The sequence below is a fragment of the Amblyomma americanum genome, chromosome 1 (genome assembly GCF_052857255.1).
Source record: "Amblyomma americanum isolate KBUSLIRL-KWMA chromosome 1, ASM5285725v1, whole genome shotgun sequence".
Taxonomy (NCBI): domain Eukaryota; kingdom Metazoa; phylum Arthropoda; class Arachnida; order Ixodida; family Ixodidae; genus Amblyomma; species Amblyomma americanum.
In genome coordinates, this window is record NC_135497.1 from 230001235 (window position 1) to 230024914 (window position 23680).

The window sequence follows — 23680 nt, forward strand, 5'->3', positions numbered from 1 at the left end:
GGTTCTTGGTCAGGCTTCGACGAAGGAAGTAGACAGGCCCCGGCTTTCGGAAAGCTTACTCTTTCTTCTGTGCGTGTTTTGTTTCTGTACCATTTTTGACGTTTTATAAAAGTCTGCAGTTCCTCTGTTCGTCCTTGTGTCATCATCCGTCCATCGTCTGGCTGTCTGCTTCACGTCCAACGCCAAATAAACGAGCACCTCGTCGAAACGAGGTGGCGAAGAAGAGCCGTGAACTTACTCTCCCGTTACTAACTATAGCGCTAGCTCTCACAATCCATCCTTACTGATGACTACAGCAAGGTTGAGTAGGAAAAAATTGGCAGTGGCTTAGCTCAGCTATGCCAGTATATACGTAGCGAGAGCTGTATAGTTCCCCGCTGGTTACGTATGTTGTCGAGTTGGTTGTTGTCACTAAGATGTTAAGCATTGAAGAAGTATTCGGTGAGACCCATTGTTTATTTATTCAATTGTTTTGACAGAGATAAACACTGCCCGATGATCGGTAAAGTAACACGCAGTTGTCTCAATGCTGCCTACACAGTATTTAGACTGGTTTCTTTCTCTCAGATACACAAGGTCAATCCTTGCGGCCCAGGATCCAGAGTACCCAGGCTCGAACCCGACCGCGGCGGCTCCGTTTAGATGGAGACGAAACGCTAAGGCGCCCGTGCGCTGTGCGATGTCAGTGCACGTTAAAAATCCCCAGGTGATCGAAATTATTCTGGAGGCCTCCACTACGCCACCTCTTTCTTCCTTTCTTCTCTCAGCCCCTCCTTTATCACGCCGGTGCACTTTGATGCAGTAGGAAGCTCTGAAAAGCGCAACACTTTGATGCGTTCAGCGGAACGGTATACGTGTGATCCATGCGACGCCTGCCGTGGAAACCGACACCGTGGACCGCGGCCGTAAGGTTAATAATAATAATAATAATAATTGTTTTCTGGAGGGAAAGGAAATGGCGGTGGTGGTGGTGGTGAAAACATTTATTACGGATGAATAGGAGGTATGTTTGGATCAGCCCGTAAGGGACCGATCCGTACAAGCACTAGGTGGAGGTCCCTAGTATGGGACCCCAGTGGTGGTTGCCGCCGCCCGGGCGCGCCCGACTAAGGCTTGTTGGGCCTGTAAGTCGTGGCAGCCGAGCAGGGTCGCCTCCCAGTCCTCCCGGGTTGGGTTGGGGATGGGGGGAATAGCGGGGTTGGAGGGGCAGGCCCAAACCATGTGATATGTGTCAGAGGACACTGCACTACAGTGTGGGCAGCTGCCACTAAAGGAGGGGTCAAAATGTTTTAGCGCTGCCGGGCACAGCAATGTATTGGTGAGAAGGCGGAGAAGGAGGAAATGGCGCAGTATCTGTCTCACATATCGGCGAACACCTGAACCGCCCCATAAGGGAAGGGATAAAGGAGGGACTCCGGAAAAGGTGACGAAGCGCGCGGCACACCCACTCCTCCTCCCTGTTTGTCATGGTAACGGCGAATGCGCACAACTGGCCTCCCCCATGTACCATGGTAACAGCGCATGCGCGCAACTGGCCTCTCGCGTGTACCACGAAATGCTCGACTGGTAGCCTAGTGTAGCTCCAGCCACAAAAAAAAATTACAACGTTTACGTTTGTTGTGTAAATGGTGAACTTCAACGAAAGTTAGCGTAAACGTCAATATATTTTTTTCTGACCCTTCCAATTTCATCTCCTTCACGGTGCCGGTTCAGGTGTCCACGCACTGCAAGACTACTACCGCGCCTGTGAAAATGCGCTCCCTCTGTGCCTTCGGCAGAGCGGGGGCCGCTCGTGCCTTGAGCCAGTGGCGTCGCGGACCGCGCCGGGTGCTGCACCGAGTGGGGTGCTGCTGCAGCACGGAGAGCGATGGCCAAGGTTGCGACGCTGTGATTGTCACTCGAGCATTAGTGGTTGAAATATTAAAGGTGAAGGTGAAAACAAGCTCGTCTTTCATTTACGCGCAATTTAGAACATTCTAACCTATATTGGGACAGGGCACTCTGCATATTACACCAAGCTCGTACACAGCCTGGCTATTTCCTCAAACCGCAACACCACGAGACGTTCACTGCCTGTGGAAGTCCTTACTCCAATTCTGCAGAGTGGATGACGGCTCAGGAAGAATACTTTTTCCGGAAAGAGAGAAAAAATATTTATTGATATTTTCAGTTTAAGGTGTTCGTTCTCCAGCCATGCAAACCGTGGAACATGCAGCTTCTGCGTACCCAACGCCCGGCTGACGCAGCAAGCAAGAGCCACTTCTTTTTTTTTCTGGCAAAATAAAGACTGAACAACAAGAAGATGCCCAAATGATGCTCACATTTCTCGCCAATTAATTTCCTCTCTGAGTTTGCACAGTTTAAATCCAGACATCCCTGCATGCATAAAATAGGCGCGGTCTACATTTCTTCATTAATGCTCCCAACGGAACAAAAAATGGCAAGCGCTTGTTTTTCTGGTCCTTAATCATTCAGGAATAAATCCGTTAGCATTGTCCCGACGAAAGGTGTCGTTTTATCTATCGATCTCCGCTCCGGTTATGAGCACATCACTGTGAGGGACATGGGCCTCGAAAAAACTTCACTTGTTCCGCTTTGCGGCCCAATTACTTTCGTTGAGCGGGTGATGGACCCTTTCTTTTGATGGTTCAAGTGGACTACCTGCTTTTGCTACCTCGAAGTTGTGGTCTTCTCGCCTACGTTTTCTGGGCACCTCGAAGTACTTTCCACTGTTCCTGCTAGTTTTCTTCAAGCGAGACTCCAGCTTAATTCCGCGACCTGCCAATTCGGTCGCCGCCAGCTTACCATTCTTGACCATCTGCTCGACGCCTTTGGAGCGCAACCGGACACAGGCAAATCCGTGCCGTCAAGGACTTCCCTATTCCCCAGCCAACAAATGATATCCGGAGCTATGCCTGCCTTTGTTCGTAGTTCCACCGTTCCGCTAAACAGTTCGCCGATATTTTCGGTCCACTAACGAAATATTTAAGGAAAAATGATCCTGAGGCCTTGCCCATGCGGAATCCTTTCTCGATGGTCATCACGTTGCTGACTAGTCCGCCTATTTCAGCCTATTTTGACGAATCAGCCCCTGCCCAAGTTCGCACGGCAGCGGACATGAAATTGGTGTTGTGCTATAGTCCCACAGCAGCAGGGCCATGAGCGCATCATGACAAGTGCCTGCCGCCTCCTCTCCGCTGTCGAGCGAAATTGCTCCGTCACTGAACACGAGTATTTGAAACTTGTATATGTTGTTGCCAAATTGCGCCCTTTAAATGTACTACATACGGTTGGCATTTCACAGTACATATTGACCGACCACCATGCCCTTTGCTTGCTATTTCGCAAAAAGGTCCGACTGGATCGTTGGGCTTTGAGTGTGGAGGAGTATTTGTTCACTGTCACGTACAAGTCCGAGCGTTTGCACCATGAAGCGGACTGCTTTTGTCGACACCCGTGGAGCCGCCTGACTTGAGTGAGACCGAGGTTAATTGGGTCATGCCTGTTCTCCATATCAGACTTTATCAACATCGCCGACCAAGAGCGCCCCAATCTCCCAATGCGACCGCTTACTCCGCAAACCCGAATGCCTTCCACCGACTTTATATGGCCTCCGCGAAGGCCCTCTGTGTCGCTGCATTGTCCGTTCTGCCTCTGTCTGTCCCGAGCGGCTGCTTGCGGTTTTACAGTGGCTCCATTCAGCTGTGATTCTTTCGGCGGGGAGTGTTTTACGGCAGGCTCGATATCTGCTTGAGTGAAGCAAAGCTTCTGCGCTCGAATGCAACTTCGAATGCAGCAGTTTCTACGAGTACTATAGTACATGATCATGAATACCTGCGCTTTTGAATAAAAGAAAACAGCGCCAATGCTAAAAGCACGTGTGCTCACACACGCGACACAGAAACACAAAAATGCAAGTGCTGTCTGCGCTGTTCGTCATATAGAGCCGATATCGCACGGAGTGCAGTTGTAGACGATGCCATCGACGTTACTTCGAATTTCCAAAGCTGACACACATGCTGAACGTATGTTGCGCTTTCCCGCCACTGTGCTTCAAGTCGCGTGTCTTAAAAAGAATATAAACGACCCTTGTTTATATAATTTCAACCTATTCAGAGAACCCGAGAAAACAAATTTCGAAACGCTCCCCAAAAAAGTGCAGTTATACAGGTCACCTGTCAAATCACAGCGCAGTGCCAGCTGTGCCTTCAGGATCGTCTGCTTCAGCCCTCAAGCACTTATCTAAATTACCAGGAATTCGGAACAAGCGTTTCTAGTACCCTTGGCGGTCACCACGTGGCGCATGGTTTTGAACACTGAAAAATAGTGCGTTATATAGCATCATCCATGCATGATTGAAGGAAGAAAGAGAATGAGTGAGTGTCTGCAGAAAAGAACGCGACAGGGCGCTGTCCCGAATTCCAGTCAATGGTGGACACACTTCAGCGCTGCTTTGTCTGGGAGTTGCGTATGGCCTGATTTTGGGGGTAATGAATCCTGTGCATGCAGACATCATGCAGATGCAACTGTAAGGACAAGTGAGGCCAACTGCTTGTGTCGAAAGTTTCGCTTTAATGGAAGAAAAAAAATAGCGCGCGGGAGGCGTGCGGGGAGCGCGCACCAAGACACCCTATACTCGAAGTCTTCACCTTCACCTTCGTCTTCTCTTGGAAATATTTAGCAGATTCCTGCCCTTCAGTGAGACCATCATCTCACTGAATACACCCATTGCAGGACAATGGGCTCTCGCATATCTCTCCAATTAACCCTGTCCTGTGCCAGTAGCGGCCAGTCTATCTCCACAAAATTCTTAATCTCATCCGCCCACCTAATTTTCTGCCAACCCCTGCTACGCTTGCCTTCTCTTGGAACCCAACCCATTACCCTTAACGAACATCGGTAATCTTTCCTTTGCATTACATGCCCTGCTCAAGCCCATTTCTTCCTCTTGATTTCGGCTAGGATGTCATTAACAAGCGTTTGTTCCCTGACCCACTCAGTTCTCTTCCGGTGTCTTAACGTTATTGCGATCACTTCCATTTCCATAGCTCAGTGCGTTGTCCTCAATTTAAGTTGAACCCTTTCCGTTAGCCTCCACGTTTCTGCCTCGTAGTGATTACCTGTAAAATACCGCTGTTATATACTTTTTCTTGGGGGTTATTGGTAAACAACCATTCATAATCTGACGGAACCTGCTAAATGCGCTCCATGTCATTCTTATTCTTATAGTTATTTCACTGTGATCCGGATCTGCGGTCACTACCTGCCCTAAGTAGACGTATTCTTTTACCACTTCCAGCGCATCGCTAAGAATTGTAAACTGCTGTTCCTTTCCGGGACTGTTCAAAATTACTTTTCGGCATATTAATTTTTAGACCCACCGTTCCGCTCTGGATGTCGAAGTCATTGATCATGCTTTTCAGTTCATCCCCTGAGTGACTTAACAAGGCAATGCCATCAGCGAATCGCAGATTACTAAGGTACTCTTCATTAACTCTTGTCCCCAACTGTTTCTAATCCAGACTATGCCTGTGCCGTTTTTTTGCACATGGCACCCCCAGTCGAATTGCCACAGGCTTTCGCCGAACACACTATAGAATTTCCAAAGTGTCTAAATTTTTTCTAGCGTTTGGTATTGGGGGAATTCGCCTTCCTGTGGCGCTTCTCTGAACCGCTTGCCGTGTAATCACTGGGCCGCTTGGGAGCCATCCGACTTACTCGACTGCAACGAGACGTCTGATGAAGGAGCGTCGCCGCGCCTGCCGCTGACGCGCGCACTGGCTCCATCTGGTGCGCGAGTGACGTCACTGCTGTTATGCGCAGCGAGTTGAGATTCTTGTTGTTCGGAGTGGAGAGGGGGTCACAGCGAGTGCATTTGTCTCTCTCTTCTGAGGGTGGTGGTGGTGGTTGTTGCTATGAACGAGGGGGGGGGGGGGGTGGAGGGATACTGGCCCCGACGTATGTTGGCCCTTTGGGCATCACTCTTGGGGGCCAGTCTCTGTCCGCAGGGTCACCATTGACACGGCACATAATCCAGGAGCGCGGCGGTAGATGGACCTCGGCATTCCAGGGAGGCGGGTCACCGCAGCAGCAGCAGCCGCAACAGGAAACGGGAGGATGAACGGCGCGCACTGGGAGTGGCGCGCGCGCGTCGGGGGCTTGCGGGAAGCAAGCGGCCATGACCCCCGACCAGCCGAAAGGCTGGCCAGAAGCGGGCGAGGACTGCAGGGAAGCCGGGGCTGGCTGCAGAAGGCCACCAGGTGGCGGCCGGTGAGGACCGCGATGGACTGCTACAGGGTAGCAGCGCGGCGGGGTACGCTGAATACCGCCGTCTCCGACGGCGCGTAGGAGCTGTGTCTACAGCAGGGGCGTCAGGCAGCTGGCGCCAAGTGGACCGGCGGTCGTGTCTAGGATCACGGGATGCGGGCCTGGGCGTACCGCTGGGGGGCTGCCTCAGTATGGCAGCAGGGCAAAAACACTGGAGACCGCCGTGGAAGGCAGCGTGTCGGGGCAGTGCGTGCGGGGAGGGCGGAGGGCAGCAGGGAAGCCACGCTCTCGTCCAGGACAACACAGCAGGCGTCGAGGTGGTGGACGAGCCATCGTAGTCAGCTGTACCGGCTGCTGGGGGTTGCAGGAACATGGGCCGTCGCCGATGCAGCTGACGACGACGGCCCGAAGAGGCTCTCCCGGCGGGCGAGGAGTAGGGCGAGGGGCGCCTACGCGGGCGACGGGCCGGCGGGGCGGCCTAGTAGATGGGGGAGGGCGCCGGACGGCGCTGGGCCAACACCCTCTAGAGAATTTGAGAAGGCCTGAGTACTCCTCCCGTGACGTCACGAAAAGAGGCCCACAGTCGCCGCCACTTACGGTAGAGTTTGTGGAATCGCAGCTTGGATCACCTAGCAGAAATAAGCTTCCTTTGATAAATCCACCCTTTTTTTTCTGCTAAACGCTAGAATACAGAGCAGGCACTTTACGAAGCATTTGTTTAGAGACAATAGCCATTAACCAGCTTTGTAAAGGTTGTTTATAGGTACTAATATCAGCAACTCTGTCGCGTTCTCGTCTTTCTCAGTAAACGCTTTTCCTTGCACATTCCTTTAAACTGATTTATCTCTGTTTTAAATCTTTTACCTCCCTTATATCGCCCTCCTACGGAGCTGAGCGGATACCGGCCAGATGGCATTAATATCGGCGCAAGATAAGCTCATGGAGCATATGACCTTGCAGCGTCTGAACGAGCGGGCTGCGGAGGCTGATTTGTTTGACGAGCGGCAGACGGGTTTCCGTGGGATGCGGTGCGCGGCTGATTCTATATTGGACATTGTTACAGCGCTGAAGCATGCCAGGGTGGCAGGCCAGGTAGCGCTGCTGCTGCTACTGGACGTCTCGGGCGCTTTTGACAACGTTCAGCGCGCACCAATTCTCGCGGTGCTTGAGGGGGCTGGTGTGAGCGGGCGCCTTTTGCGATACGTTCATGGCTTCCTGAGCGGGCGCACCATGCACGTACGAGTAGGGGGTAAGCTCTCCAAGCCTCGCCCGGTGGACATGGGCGTGCCGCAGGGCTCTGTCCTATCACCATTTCTGTTTAATGTGGCCATGTCAGTGGTGCCGGCCTCCCTCCCCACGAGCGGTCGACACCATGTGTACATGTCCATATATGCAGACGACATAGCTCTATGGTGCCGGGGAACACCGGGCGAGGCGTTCCGCGTGCGGGGGTGCCCTCAGGGAGCCCTGACCGCAATCGATGCCAGCTTGCGCGGCCTTGGTCTGTCGCTGAGCGCGGACAAATCGGTGGCCGTGGCCTGCGTTTCGCGCTCGCGCGCGCACCTTGCGCCACTGTCACTGGACGGGACTCCGATTCCTTGGCGTAAATCGGTGCGGTACCTTGGCCTGGATATCGACTGGCGCCTTTCCTTCCGCCCCGCGGCGACCAAGGCCTGTCTGCAGATGAAGAGGATCACCGCCGCCGTGCACAAGCTCACCGCTCGAGGCCAGGGCATCTCCCAACAAGCCGCGCTGCGGCTATACAATGACGCAGCTATGGGGGCGGTGCTCTATACGCTGTAGCTCGTCACGGTGCGCAAGCCGTGCTGGAAGAAACTCGAGTTCCAGCAGCGCAATTCCCACGCGCGTGTGCCTCGGAGTGCCCAAAAACTCTCAGCGCGCCGCAATGTTGGCCGAGGCACGAGCGTGGCCACTTGAGCTCCTAGCAGCGCGCAGGGCAATGAGTCACATATACCGGCTTCACCGCGCACCGGACGGAGGCTGATAATAATAATAATAATAATTGGTTTTTGGGGAAAGGAAATGGTGCAGTATCTGTCTCATATATCTTTGGACACCTGAACCGCGCCGTAAGGGAAGGGATATAGGAGGGAGTGAAAGAAGAAAGGAAGAATAGGTGCCGTAGTGGAGGGCTCCGGAATAATTTCGACCACCTTGGGAACTTTAACGTGCACTGACACCGCACAGCACACGGGCGCCTTAGCGTTTTTCCTCCATAAAAACGCAGCCGCCGCGGTCGGGTTCGGACCCGGGAACTCCGGATCAGTAGTCGAGCGCCCTAACCACTGAGCCACCGCCACGGAGGCTGGCTGCTGCAGCGTTTCCGCTCGAGCCCGCGCTCACAAATGGGCGCGGCGCTGCTCGAGTATGAGCAATTGATTGAAGGCCCACCCCCCTACGGCTCCTGCGCGCCCTGGCCTGCTGCCTCGGAGGTACAGCGAGAGATCGTCGGCATCGCGGGAAAGCGCAGCACATCCCTCTGTGCTGTGCAGCAGCTGGCCAGAGCTGTCATGCACGAGGAGCTCCAGGACCATCTCCTCGTGTACACCGACGGCTCAATGGCCCGCGACAGCTGCTCCCTTGCAGCGGCGGCTACCATCCCCGCCCTGCGACTGCACAGCCAGCAACACGCAAACTTTCTGGGCTCCTCCACCACGGCGGAGTTGATGGGGATCCGGCTCGGGCTGGACCTGCTGCTCACCCTCGACCCTCCACCGCCCAGGAGTGCTCTGCTGTGCGACTCCCGCGCCGCCCTCAGCCGCTTAGAATCTAACGGCCACGGTACCCCACTGGTGCTGGAAATTCGCTCGCGTATCAAGCGCCTCGCGCAGAGAGGATGTGCCGTGCGTGCACAGTGGGTGCCCGGTCACTGCGGCATCGCCGGCAACGAAGAAGCTGACGACCTCGCGACCACTGCACATCAACTACCTGCCAGCGATCTGCCCCTTGCGCTGGAAGACGTGCGTGCGGCCATCCACGACCATCTCCGAAAGCAGCACCCAGACCCACGCATCGCAGGAGGTGAGCGCATCGACAGTATCACCGGCTGTCGCGCACTTACACGGTCGCAACGTGTAATGATCCTCCGCGCGCGCGTTGGCTGCGTGTGGCCCGGGGAACGACGGGTGCGTCACGGAATCGCGACGAGTGATGTGTTGACGGATGCGGTGCATTGGAAACACTAGAACACCTGCTCCTTCACTGTGCCGCATTCGCCGATGCTCGTCGCGATATGCTAGCGGCCTATAGGGCACTGGGCATACTACTAGACTCCCTCAAGACACTATTGTGGCCGCAGGGCAGTGCGCGCACTCGTGAGCGAACCATGGTGAGCCTCTGTGCATTCCCCGGACACACGGGCTTGACGTCCCGTCTGTTCTTCGTCAGGTATTTACACGCAGTGACCGAACGCTCCGTGAGTTCGACCTTGAACGATAAATAACTGGACGCCCCACTCCAGTTGTAGCCAACACAGTGCTGTGCGCGTTTTAATTTCTCCAACATGAACTTAATGCGCGCACAACCTGGACACATTTCTTATTGTGTAAATAGTCTATATATATTACTTCTCCCCCTATCCTCTCTTCCTGTCTCCCCACCTCATTCACTTCATTTCTCCATTCAGCATACTATCGTTTATTTCCGCTGCCCCAGCTCAGGTGCTTCAGTATCGATGGCAGATGCCGGGGCTAGCAAAAATCTTTTCCTTCCTTTTTTGCTATTATTTTAATAAAAACAACTACAACCACCACGCACCTAAAAGCGCGAATGAGGAGTCCACTGACCAAGGAAGCCAGTTTTGCAGCTTTCCTTGATATCAGCGGAATATATAGCGTTGCCGACGCAAACACTAATGAATCCAATAAACGATGGTGGCCTACTACATTAAAACTGAAAATTGGTTTTTGAGGAAATTCAATGGCGCAGTAACAGTCCCACATACCGCGCTGGACAGCCGAACCCCGCCGTATGGAATGGGATGAAGAAGGGAGTGAATGAAGAAAGGAAGAAAGAGGTGTCATATTGGAGGTCTCCGGTATAACTTCGACCAACTGAGGATCTAATAATAATAATTGGTTTTTTGGGGAAAGGAAATGGCGCAGTATCTGTCTCATATATCGTTGGACACCTGAACCGCGCCGTAAGGGAAGGAATAAAGGAGGAAGTGAAAGAAGAAAGGAAGATGATGTGCCGTAGTGGAGGGCTCCGGAATAATTTCGACCACCTGGGGATCTTTAACGTGCACTGACATCGCACAGCACACGGGCGCCTTAGCGTTTTTTCCGACATATAAACGCAGCCGCCGCGGTCTTGAAAAAATTGGTTTTGGTGGAAGGAAATCGCACAGTATGTCTCACATCTCGGCCGACACCTGAAACGCGCTATAAAGGAAGGGATAAAGTAGGGAGCGAAATAAAAAAGAAAGAAAGAGGTGACCTCTAACGTGCACTGATGTCGGACAACACGCGGACACATTTTGCCTTTCGCCTCAATCGAAACGCTGCCGCCGCGATCAGCTTCGAATCCGGGAACTCCAGCTCAGTAGACGAGCGCTTTAACCACTAAGTCACAGTGGCGGGTCCTATTATATTGCTGAAATGAAATTCAGATTGGTTTTTGAGGAAGGGGGGATGCAGTAACTGTTGCACATATCTCGTTGGACATCCGCACCGCGCCATATGGGAAGGGATAAAGGAGGAGTTTAAAAAAGGAAGAAAGAGGTGCCGTAGTGGAGGTCTTCGGAATAATGTCCATCACCTGAGGAAGCTTAACGTGCACTCACATCGCACAGCACACGGACGAAAATCGATACGTTGGTTTTTGCGGTGTTTATGGAGGAAAAACGCTAAGGCGCCCGTGTGCTGTGCGATGTCAGTGCACGTTAAAGATCCCCAGGTGGTCGAAATTATTCCGGAGCCCTCCACTACGGCACCTATTCTTCCTTTCTTCTTTCACTCCCTCCTTTATCCCTTCCCTTACGGCGCGGTTCAGGTGTCCAAAGATATATGAGACAGATACTGCGCCATTTCCTTTCCCCCAAAAAACCAATTATTGGTTTTTGCGGAAAGGAAATGGCGCCGTATCTGTCTCACATCTCGACAGACACCTGAACCGCGCCGTAAGGGAAGATATAAAGGAGGGACTAAGAGAAGAGATGAAGAAAGAGGGGACATAGTGGAGGGCTCCGGAATAATTTCAACCACCTGGGGATCTTTAACGTGCACTGACATCGTACAGTTCTGGTCGTACAGCTAAATTTAGCTTTGGCTCTGTCCTCTCTGACCCTATAACCTTCTGTAGCAATGGCACCCCCCAAGGATCCATTCTCTCCCCCTTTCTTTTCAATGTCGCCTTGCTCCCGCTACCTTCAAAATTAGACGCTATCCCTCTGCTATTCCAACCTTATACGCAGACGACATCACCCTCTGGGCATCAACAGGCAACTATGCTGAGGTTGAATATGCCCTTCACCAAGCGGTGGATGTCATTGAGCGCCACATAGCCGGTACCGACCTCTCGTGTTCACCTCAGAAGTCCAAGCTGCTGCTCATTCAAGGTCAACCCGGCCTCCACGGCCATCCTCCCATCTGCATTACTGCTAGTGGCCAACCCATACGCGAAGTATCCACCATTAGGGTATTGGGGCTTCTCATCCAGAGCAATCGGAAAAACACTTACACTCAGGCTGAACTTACAGTCTCTGTCTCGCAGACCATTCGTCTAATTCATCGCATTGCTAATAAACATAGAGGCATGCAAGAGGCTGACCTCCGACACCTTGTTCAGGCGTTTGTTATCTGTCGTCTCACATATACCCTCCCTTACCTTTACCTTAGCTGCCAGGAACGGGACCGCGTTGACTGCCTTATTAGACAGGCATACAAGACGGCTCTCCATCTCCACCACCGGACCCCCACGTATAAACTACTGGTATTAGGGGTCTACAACACTGTTACAGAGCTCTCGGAAGCTCATCTCACCGCTCAGTACTAGCGTCTCACCCACACCTCCACGGGGCGTCACATACTCGACGAGCTTGGAATAAGCTTCGAAACGACCATCGCCGACAAGGCCCAGCTGCCGTCCAATATCTACAGCAACCTTATCGCTACCCCTCTGCCGAAAAACATGCACCCAGAGTATCATGTGGCTCGCCGCAAGGACAGGGCCAAGTCTCTGCATAAATAGTATTTAACAGATCAGACAGCGGTTTACGTCGGCGCCGCCGAATACTCTGATCGCGATGCTTTTCGCTCGCGGTTGTAAACTACTGTGGACGGCCTTTGGTTGCGTGCTCCATTCCTGTCAGGCCGTCTGAAGAGACCGAGGAGGCGGCCATAGCCTTGGCGATGGTCTCCACCTCTGCAGAAACCATCTTCAGCGACTCTACATCTGCGATTCGTAATTTCGCCAAAGGCCGTGTCACCCCCGTCATCCTATCTCTCCTCCGCTCCACCAAGGACAAACTCGGCCCGATTTAATTGATCTGGGTCTCTGCGCACTCATCCTATCCAGGGAACGAGGCGGCCCATAATTATGTCCAAGGATTCGTCGACCTGGATGTGGTGTCGCCCGTCCTGCGGACGGCGAGAGATCGTATGGTTACATTTCATGACATAACCATGCACTAACGCCTAGGTCGACTCCTATATCGCCCGTACATATTTCTCTAACTAAACCCCAAGAGGTTGCGTGGAGGCAACTCCAAACGAACACCTTCCCCAACCCTGCGATATATGGCCGCATATACCCTGGGGTCTACTCTCCGTGCTGTCAACTATGTGGCCAAAATGCCACTCTATCCCACATAATCTGGGCTTGCCCTCAGGACACCCCTCCGCGTGGTTTGCAGCACTCGAATCCAGACCAGTGGGAGGCCGCATTGCTCAGTTCCGACTCGGACACACAGATCCGGGTTGTGACAAGAGCCCTAGAACTCGCCGAACGCCACGGGCTCTTAGCCACTTGATGGGGCTGTAACCCCTCACCAACTGCTACCTTGGTCGATGAAAATAAAGTTTACCATCCTCCTCCTTACAGAAAAATCATGCGAAACCCTATTTTTAGAGCGCTGTTCTTCGCTGCATTTTTGTGGATTCCGCGTCGTCGGCGTAATTCTGAAAAGTGAATTTTTCACAGGAAAACTGCTTTACATTTTTATTAAAGGTCCGGTCGCGCTCAATATTAACTAACTCCCTTGGTTCCGTAAATTTTTAATCAGACACAATTTCGGGTGCCAGAAAAGGTCGATATGGTAATTTTTTTTTTGCACGAGCTCGTGGCACTTTGAGGACGACGGAACTTGCTGGACACGTAGACCGTTCGAGGCACGCGAGCAAAAGTTCGAAGCACGAGGGTGGCGCAGGAGTTCGCCAGAGGGAAAACAAGAGCAGCCCCCTGCGAACAGTTCCATGCCAAGCTGTTCGCCTTCGAACTTCTTCGTCAGCCGTTCGTCGTCACCCGGGCCGAGGTGAGGGCTGCCAATAGCCCGTTGCTGCCGGCTCCGTCCACACTGCAGCCCCCCTCGACCCGCAGCCAAGGTAAGTACGCAACTTTTCCCTGTTTTGGGCTCGTGTATAGTTGTTATGCGCTTCGTTAGATGGCGTCACATTTCTCCTGGCGGTTCATTTCTTCAAAGCAATGGCGCGGTTCAGGTGTCAGCCGATAATGAGACCTACTGTGCCATTTCCTTTTCCCAACAGCCAATTCAATTCAATGGGTTTCAGGAAAGCAAAGGAAAAATAGATTTTAAACGGGTGCGAATAACCAAGCAAAGGTTCTCTGATTGGTGGCTAGAAACAAGGCAAGAGTGGAATCACATGAGTCAAGGCTGGCTGGCGTGAGCCACCGCCCGATTTGAATGGTTCTGCCTTATCAATCCAACTGTTTATCCACCCGAAGCACTGGAACATGCCTCGAATGCACGCCTATGGAACGCCCACATGTGGTTCTGGTGGAGCGATATTTGTAGAGCCAGTGGTGCGGAGTTCGCAAGAGTGCGACAGCACGCGTCACAGCACTCGAGTAAGGCTGGTGCCGCGCCTTCCTTAGTGATTAGGCGTTCGGTACCTTAGCCAGAGGACGTGGGATCGAATCCTGGCAGCGACTGCCCCGTTTCGATGTATACGCGAAGTTCTTTAAAGAACGCTGTGTGTTTGAAGTTACCGCAGTACCCCACCATACGAGGGCCACGTGTGACTGCAATCTGTCTGTACCGCTGGTTGTCAAATTCAGGGAAAGCGCCGAGTAGAATGGCAATGCAGTCGCCGCGTTTCGCTTGATGAGCGCGGACGTCCAGAATGTCTTAAATATTTGGCTTGAACGCTTGTCGTTGCATCGTGTTCTGTACAGAGGGGACGCTGGATTCAACACTGCTGCCGACCACAGCAACGTTGTTGTTAGCCTATCAAAACACGGCACATATCCACACTGGCGGATCGGTCAAGAATCGGGTGGCTATTCACCTGTACTTAGTTAATAAAAAAAGAAAAACACACGGGAAGGCAACACCGGTGGATTCTACCTCATGAACAGAAAAAGCCTGTGATTTTTCCACAGGAAGCGCAAGAAGTGCACATCAACGCCAGCTTCAAGAATGCTCGTCGCGATATGCTTGCGGACTATAGGGCGCTGGGCATAGTACCGGACTCCCTCAAGACGCTATTGTGGCCGCAGGGCAGTGCGCACACCCGTGAGCGAACCTTGGTGAGCCTCTGTGCGTTCCTCGAACAGAGGGACTTGACGACCCGTCTGTTCTCCGCAAGGTAGTTACACGCAGTGACCGAGCGCTCCGCGAGTTCCACCTAGGACGATTAACAACTGGACGCCCCACTCCAGTTGTAGTCAACATGTGTGCGCGTGTGATTCTATTGCTCCATCATGAACTAATCACGCGCACAACCTGAACACATTTCTTATTGTGTAAATAGTTTGCGTATAGCACCTCTCGCCCATTCTCCCGTCCTGTCCCCTCACCTCTTTTATTTCATTTCTTTTCTCCTTCTGCCTGCTATCCTTCATTTCCGCTGCCCCAGCTCAGGTGCTTCAGTATCGATGGCAGATGCCGAGGCTAGCAAAAATCTTTCCCCTCCTTTTTATTATCATTTTAATAAAAACCACTTACTACTACTAAGGAAGCGCCACGTGACAACGTTTTCTTTCTCTTTATTTGATGTTAGGAACGCTAGATGATGATGGAACTCCGTTACCGCAGCGTTGTGCTGCCGCAACACCCTTCCAAACGGCTTCTGTTAGAATGCCGTGCAGTTCGCAAAGTGCTGAGACCCGATGCTGTATAGCACTGGGCTACGAAAAATTGAGGAAAGGAAACTGTGAAGTAATTCTCTCAGTTTTGGGTGGAATAACCGCTTTCAAATTACCGTTCGTTCGAAAATAGAAGCGCTGCTACCGCCGTGGGGTTCTTCTACAATAAGGTGGTGGTTACAACTTTTATTGCCACAAAATGGAAGGGATTAGTTGGGGCTGGGGCGAGGCCGTGTGGCTTCCAGTCGGGGGCGACCTCTTGAACTCGCGTATTGAGGGCCAGCTGCCTTGTTTTTCTTGAACTGGCCAAGAGCTTGTCCCATTCTTCCGCTGAGGGAGCTAGCAAGAGTGTCGTAGGAGAGGGTTTGCTTCGCATTCGGGCAGTGAGCGCACCCTCCGACCCAAATTTCACGAGGGACGGGTTGATCTCGTTTCATGACATCACCCATCCCTTGCAAACACCCATCACCCATCTCTTGCAAACTGCAAACACGCTCCCCCCGCCGCGGTGGCTCAGTGGTTAGGGCGCTCGACTACTGATCCGGAGTTCCCGGGTTCGAACCCGACCGCGGCGGCTGCGTTTTTATGGAGGAAAAACGCTAAGGCGCCCGTGTGCTGTGCGATGTCAGTGCACGTTAAAGATCCCCAGGTGGTCGAAATTATTCCGGAGCCCTCCACTACGGCACCTATTCTTCCTTTCTTCTTTCACTCCCTCCTTTATCCCTTCCCTTACGGCGCGGTTCAGGTGTCCAAAGATATATGAGACAGATACTGCGCCATTTCCTTTCCCCAAAAAAACAATTATTATTATTAAACACGCTCCCTTCCGGAATTCGGCAGTGCATGCCCTCATGTATACCCTGGCCAGTACGACCCAAACTGCCATAAATGAGGTGAAAGGGCCACATGCAACATTCTGTGGAACTGAGCAAGTTATCCGCCTCCGGCGGAGCTGATAAAGCTGCCTTCTCCAGAGCTGTGGGAGGCCGTGCTGGTCAGCTCGAACCCCAAGATTCAAGTACGGGCAATCGAGCGGGCCAGTGAGGTCGCCGCCAGCCACGGGCTAACGGCCATCTAGTACGTATCTCCTGCAACCTGCTCTCAACGCAATAAATGTTTTACAATCCAATCTATGGGCCGCCGCGGAGGCTCAGGGGCTACGGCGCTCGGCTGCTGACCCGAAAGACGCAGGTTCAATCACGGCCGCGGCGGTGGAATTTCAATGGAGGCGAAACTCTAGAGGCCCGTGTCCTGTACGATGTCAGTGCACGTTAAAGAACCCCAGGTGGCCGAAATTTCCGAAGCCCTTCACTACGGCATCCCTCATAGCCTGAGTCGCTTAGGGACGTTAAACCCCCATAAACCCATAAAAATTGGCTTTTGGAGAAAGGAATTGGAGCAGTATCTCTCACATCTCGGCGGACACCTGATCCGCGCCGTAAGGGAAGGGATAAAGGAGGGACTCAGAGAAGAAATGAAGAAAGGTGTCTCGTAATGGAGGGCTCCGGAATAAATTCGACCACCTGGGAATCTTTAACGTGCATGCACTGACCTTGCACAGCACATGGGTGTTAACTCGTGTTCGGGAAAGAGGCGACGCTGGTTTCAACACACCTGGCGACCACAGCAAGTCCAGCTTCAAGGAGGCGCCAAGTGACAACGTTTTTTTTTTATTTTTTGATGTTAGCAATGCTAGTTGATGGTGTAAGTTCGTTGCCGAAGCGTTGTTTTATTTATTTTTTATGCTAGGAACACTAGATACTACAGGATAGGATACATTTTACTGCTCTAACAAGGTCTTTCGGTCAGACAGAGGTCTTCATCTTCAAGCAGATGTCTCCCTCCGTCTTGCAGAGGTCGGCGCCCCTATTCCAGGGCACCGCTGAGGTTGGCTGCTCGCTGGGCATGGATGACCAATCCTCTTTGGGTTGCCGCTCGGAACCACACGCTCCCACTGCCCCGCACTCGGATTTGCTGAGCCTTGGAATCTCTGTCACATTGCCAAGTAATATGGTATAGGGTAGGTGTTGCACCGCACCATGGGCAGATGACCCTGTATTGGTTCGGGAACATTTTGCTAAGGATGTCTAAATTGGGGAAGGTTCCGGTTTGCAGCTTCCTCCAGTAAACTGCTTCTTGTTGATTTAATTTGTTGTGGGGAGGAGGATACTTTAGTCTCGTCCCTCTGTAATAATTGAGAATGTCGGAGTACGTCGGTATTACCCTCAAGAAGTCCTCCGGGTCTTCGTTCAAGAGTGCTCGGTTAGTGTACTCGCGAGCGACTCTATCGACCCTTTGCTTGCCTTCTATCTCGGTATGTCCCGGTATCCAGAAAATGGTGTGTTTAATGTGATCTTTGGGTAGGCCTGCGCGGAGGAGGATTTGGAGCGCTTTATGACCTAATCTGCCGTTAATGTAGTTACGGCATGCCTCTTTCGAATCTGTGAGGATTAATGTTAAGGACTTATTCGCGCGGTTACCCTCGGCGGCCGCTAGAGCAACAGCCATTCCCTCTCCCTCGGTTTCCGTGCAGTCCCGTGCCGACGCGCAAGTGATATGCTTATAGTCTGAGCCTATTACTGTCGCGGTCAGTTTTTTCTCCGTTGTTCCCCGTCTCCGGGGGTACATCGCGGCGTCCGTGTAGATCGTGTTCGCCTTGACTGCCAAGTATTTTTCTACATATTTCGCTCGGACGTTTCGCCTAGCTGCGTGTAACAATGGATCCGTATTTTTGGGGAGCGAGCCTATTTTGATGGTGCTGCGGAAATTATCAGGCAGACTCGTTGTTCTCTGCTCTGCTCTTAGCGTTGCTTGATATCCCAGTCTTATGAGGAGCGCTCTGCCAGTGGTCGTCTGCTGGAGCCTGTCTTCGTGTGACTCTAGTCGCGCTTCTTTGAGTTCCTCGGACGAGTTGTGAAGTCTGAGGGCAGCAGCTTCTCCGTTGATGTGGTGGCTGGCAGGTGGAGGGCTGTCCTGTAGGCTTTCCTCACGGTGGCGTCGGCTTGGTCCCTTTCGCCCTTGTTGGTGTTGTAGTGCGGCAGGGAGTACGTGACTCGGCTGATCACGAGGCTTCTGACCAGCTTTATTGTGTCCCCCTCCCTCACACCGCTTCTTTGCGATACTCGGGTGATCATTCGGGTGACTTGCGATGTTGCTTGTTTGAGGAGGCCGATTGCGTGTGTACATCGCTGGTTGCTTTGCACCCACATTCCTAACAACCTAATTAGTTCTTTCTCCGGTATTTTTTGCCCTTCGAGGATGACGTTGAGATCTTCCTCCGATCGCCTTCCTCGCCTTACTATCAGGAGCTCAGACTTCTCCGTTGAACAGGCGAGGCCTCTTTTCTTGACGTGTTTTTCTGCGCACGTTGCTGCTGTTTGTAGGCGTTCTTCTTTTTGGATGAGCGAGACTTGGTTGGTCCAGACCGTGATATCGTCGGCCTATATGGTGTGTTGTATGCCTTCGATGTTTTCTAGTTTACAGGTCAATCCTATCATTGCGATGTTAAACAAAATTGGTGAAATGAAGGATCCCTGCGCGGTTCCTTAGTTGGGGGTGTGGAACTTGTCACTTCGCAGGTCTCCTAATCCCACTGTTGCCGTGCGATTTGAGAGGAATGCTTTCACATGCCTGTGTATTTTCATGCCGCTGTTTAGACCGTCCAACCCTTCCAGGATGGCTGCGTGGCTAACGTTGTCGAATGCACCCTTGACATCCAGGGCCATTATCACGTTCTTTCTGTTGTATGGAATGTTGCTGAGGACTTCTTCCTTGATCTGTAGGAGGACGTCTTCCGTAGATAATTTGGTGCGGAATCCGAACATGCTGTGGGGGTACAGATCTTCGTCTTCCATGTGTTGCTGCAATCTTGTTACCACCCGCTCGTAAAGCTTGCCAAGGCATGATGACGGAACTCCGTTGCCGCATCGTTGTGCTGCCGCGACACCCTTTCAGACGGCTTCTGTTCGAATGTCGTGCAGTTCGCGAAGCGCTGAGACACGATGCCGTAGCGCTGGGCTACGAAAAATTTGTTGTGAGGAAAGGAAACGGCGAAGTATTTGTCTTACCTCTCTGTGGAACAACCGGTTTTCAATCCAGTGTCCGTTCGAAAATAGAAACGCTGGTACCGCCGTAGAACCCGACCGCGGCTGCTGCGTTTTTATGGAGGAAAAACGCCAAGGCGCCCGTGTGCTGTGCGATGTCAGTGCACGTTAAAGATCCCCAGGTAGTCGAAATTATTCTGGAGCCCTCCACTACGGCACCTATTTCTTCATTTCTTCTTTCACGCCCTCCTTTATCACTTCCCTTACGACGCGGTTCAGGTGTCCAACGATATACGAGACAGATACTGCGCCATTTCCTTTCCCCAAAAACCAATTATTATTATTATTATTACCGCCGTAGCGTTCTGCTGCAATAAGGTGGTGGTTACAACTTTATTTCCACTAAATGGAAGAGATTAGTTGGGGCTTGGGCGAGCCCAGGGTGCCCGCCAGACAGGGGCGACCTCGTCAGCTCACGTGATGAGGGCCAGCTGCGTTGTTTTTCTTGAACTGACCAAGAGCTTGTCCCATTCCTCCGCCGAGGGAGGTGGAAAGTGTCGGCGGAGCGGGTTTGGTTGTGCATTCCCATAAAATATGGTCTGGGGTGGAGTGCGTCCAGTCACCGCAGTGCGGGCATACAGGGTCATATTCACCTTGGGTGGTTAAACATAATCGGTAAGGGCCAAGAATGGCCTTTGTTAGTAGGCGTCTGAGTGCCGTGGCTTGCGCCCTGTCCAGGTCGGGGTGAGGGGCGGGATACGTGCAACTTAGGCCGCGATAAAAGTTTGTAATCTCCGCGTGCGAGCGAGGCGCCTCGGCGGGGGCGTCCGCTCCCGAGAGGTCTCCCGTCCCCCGGTTGGCTAAACGTACAGTAAGCCACTTTCACCTGTGCGTTTGTTCGAATGCCTCGCAGTTGCTGCGGCACTGTTCAGATTCAATTCTACGGATCATCCCAAGCTTCGAATGCCACGCTGTCCCGTTTTGGTTTTTCTTTTGATCGCAGGTGCCTCCGAGATTGTACACTGGTTACGCGGCCACAGCCGCGTAACCAGTGTACTATTCCGAACAGGCACGGTGTCGGTAGAGTTAGCGTAGGCTGGCAAAGGGAAGGCACAGATACAACACTCCTTGGTGGCTTGTCCGCACTGTAAAGGGCAGGGACGAAAGAGGAAGCGAAAAAAAATACGGAGTGCGAAAGAGGCAGCGTATTAGAGGGTTACGCAGTAATTTCGACCGCTTGGCGTTCTTTACGAGCACGCATGTTGCACAGCACACGGGCATTTTCGTGATATAAAGGTCCCCTGAGGTGTTTGAAATAAATAGAGCTACTCGATTGAGCAGCGTACCAATCCAAGGGCCGCCTATACAATGGATATCAACGCAGCACTAATGTTCCAAATGTCCTATGCTACAGCTGCGTCGGGCATGGATATATCATGGATGGAAAAAAGCATCTTTTGCTGAGACAGCCGTCGTCGCTTCTGTGGACGCAGTTGATGCAACGCACCATTCTCCTTTCAGCAGTTCCCCTCAAACCTCTTTGAACTGTCCTTTGTTTGCACGCGGCAGTGGTTAGGCATAGCTGGAGCCCGTCGGCAGGCCCGTGCACTTTCCTCTATCGTCCTGTAATCAGCAAAGTAGCCTCTATGACTAGTTGGGTTTCAAAGCAGAGTTACCCTCCACTTGTCTTCGAGTTCCACAGCGCGCGTGCTCGAGACGCGTCGGGCCTTTGCATTCCCATAAGGAGCAGAGGTAACGCGGTATCATACGACCGTTCCATTTGGTTCTATACAGTTTTTTTTTCTTTATGCGTTCTTGGAGGCAGTTGGAAGCGCCGGCACGCGCATGACGTTTCCAATCGCATCCAATGACGCCGAGTTGGAGCACAGCGCGTGGCGTCGCATATGGGCCAATCGCAGAGCGGAAAAGGTCGCTATAAAAGAGCAACAGCGCAGCCTTTTTACCTTTCTACAGGGGCTCGGCAGGCAGTCGTCACACGAATCCTCCGGTGATTGCCAGTTGAGGTTGTTGCCCGTTAACTAAATGGGGAAAGGAGAGCGCAAAGACAAGAAAGGCGACTCAGCTGGCGGGCGTCCAGGTGCGTAGCGAATTTCCTTTCGGTTCTGTGGCCTTCGCCGCAGACTGGTTTGGGTGCTCCCTTTGATCATCTGACGTTACTTGGTGGTCGGTTTAGGCCTAACCTTTTTATGCTATGATGATTGTGTTCTAAAGCATTATATTTTTGCGAGAAGGCTGAACGAAATACATGAGCTTGGCTAGCCGTTTTTCTCTATTATGCACCGTCATTTTTATGTCAGCGTGAGTGACCGCGACCGGAGAGAAAAAAATTACATGGTTTGGTTGAGCCGAAGCGACCTAGACAGCCTTCAAATCTCGTTAAGGTTGTTTCACGTGCAAGCAACTGAGCGAATAGAGCCATTGAGCGGCGCGTTGCAGCGAAAAATTAGCAAATTCTTGAAACCTCTTCACTCAGGCCGTTCGACGCGCCGCAACGGCTCTAAACGGCTGTGTGCGCCGCGGCGGCACAAATCGCTAGCGTTTTTGCTTGTATGTGAAGTGGCCTTTCGACTGCGTACGTCGTTCGAGCTTCGGGCTCGCGCGACTCTTTGCGCGTCTTAGGTCCTTGTGACTCTTCGCGCGTCTCCGGTCCTAGTGCATCGTGCAGTGTCTCGATATGGAACGCCGGTGATGGGCGCGCTGCCCTCGGGCTTTGAAGGGTCTTGCTTTGTTCGAACAAAGCGCGCACGCTTAGTGAAATGGCAAAGCCTTCAGCTTGCTAAATCTCGAACTTGCGTTGTGACAATGCACTCCGTCGATATAATTAATATTCGTCTCTTTTGCTAGGACAACCAACGTTTAGCATTGATGCTACAGTCTCGGGAATATATGTTCTAGCGGTAACATTGCTATACGACAGAATGTATGCGGAATTAACTAAATTACTAAATTACAGGGACGCTACGAACGTCAGTGCTAACAGGTTATGTGAAATACCTAACCGAAATGCATATCCCCATTCAAAGGATCGCGTCGCTTCGCTTCACGTCCTGTTTTTTCTTTCTGAGAGGACTAATAAAAGGGGTTCCGGCGACGCGTTCCTGCCGTGAATGCCTTGTCGAACTTTCACCTTACGCGTCGCCCGTGCGTCTGTGTAGTCCGGCCATGCGGCTGACCTGACACGGGGCGAGTGCTGTGGAACCCGCTTCCTCTTGGTCAGTGCCTTGATCGACGGCACGTTGCCTAGCGCTGCTGCCTCGTTTTGGTCTGTTTTTCTTGGTGCATAGCAACCCCTCCGCAGCTCCGCACCCCAATCCCCCAAGCGCATTTACGATTTATTTATCGTTTATTTGGGTTTAACGTCCCAAAGTGACTTAGGCTATGAGGGACGCTGTAGAGTAGGGCTCCGGAAATTTCGGCCACCTGGGGGGTTCTTTAACGTACGCTGACACCGCACAGAACACGGGCCTCTTGAATTTCGCCTCCATCGAAATTCGACCGCCGCGGCCGGGATCGAACCCGCGTCTTTCGGGTATCGTGTTTCAGCGTGCTTACTCTGTTTCTGCTGCATTCTTTGCTTGGACTATCCGCATTACCCGCCGCGGTGGCTTAGTGATTAGGGCGCTCGGCTACTGATCCGGAGTAGCCGGGTGCGATCCTGACTGCGGCGGCCGCGTTTCGATGGAAGCGAAACGCAAAGGTGCCCGTGTCCTGTGCGATATCGGTGCACGCTAAAGATGCCCAGGTGGTCGAAATTATTGCGGACCCCTCCACTACGGCACCTCTTTTTTTCCTTTCTGCTCTCAGTCCTTCTAAACCTTCCCTTACGGCGTGGTACAGGTGTCCACCGATATATGCGAGACGGTTACTGCGTCATTTTCTTTCCTCAAAAACCAATTTTCAATTTTCAGCAAATGTCTCTTTCCCCGGATTGTGGTCGCTATTTATCGCGACTGGGTGTGTTTTGCTTCTAGGGTGGTGGTGGTGGTGGTAGTGGTTTTATTAAAAGTAATAGTAAAAAGGAAGGAAAAGATTTTTGCTAGCCCCTGCATCTGCCATCGATACTG

At 52.3% G+C, this 23680-nt stretch overlaps 2 protein-coding genes across 8 annotated transcripts in view; both read left to right on the top strand.

The window, feature by feature from the left end:
- The window catches only part of LOC144114757 (uncharacterized), a 257525-nt gene that overhangs the window by 113205 nt on the left and 120640 nt on the right, over positions 1 to 23680 (top strand). The window lies entirely within an intron of this gene.
- The window catches only part of LOC144116427 (nuclear hormone receptor FTZ-F1 beta-like), a 62680-nt gene continuing 60576 nt past the window's right edge, over positions 21577 to 23680 (top strand). Inside the window, exon 1 of the mRNA XM_077651171.1 lies at positions 21577 to 21693. Coding sequence (XP_077507297.1) covers positions 21639 to 21693 — 55 coding nt within the window. The 5' untranslated portion in view covers positions 21577 to 21638. The remainder of the gene's footprint in view (positions 21694 to 23680) is intronic.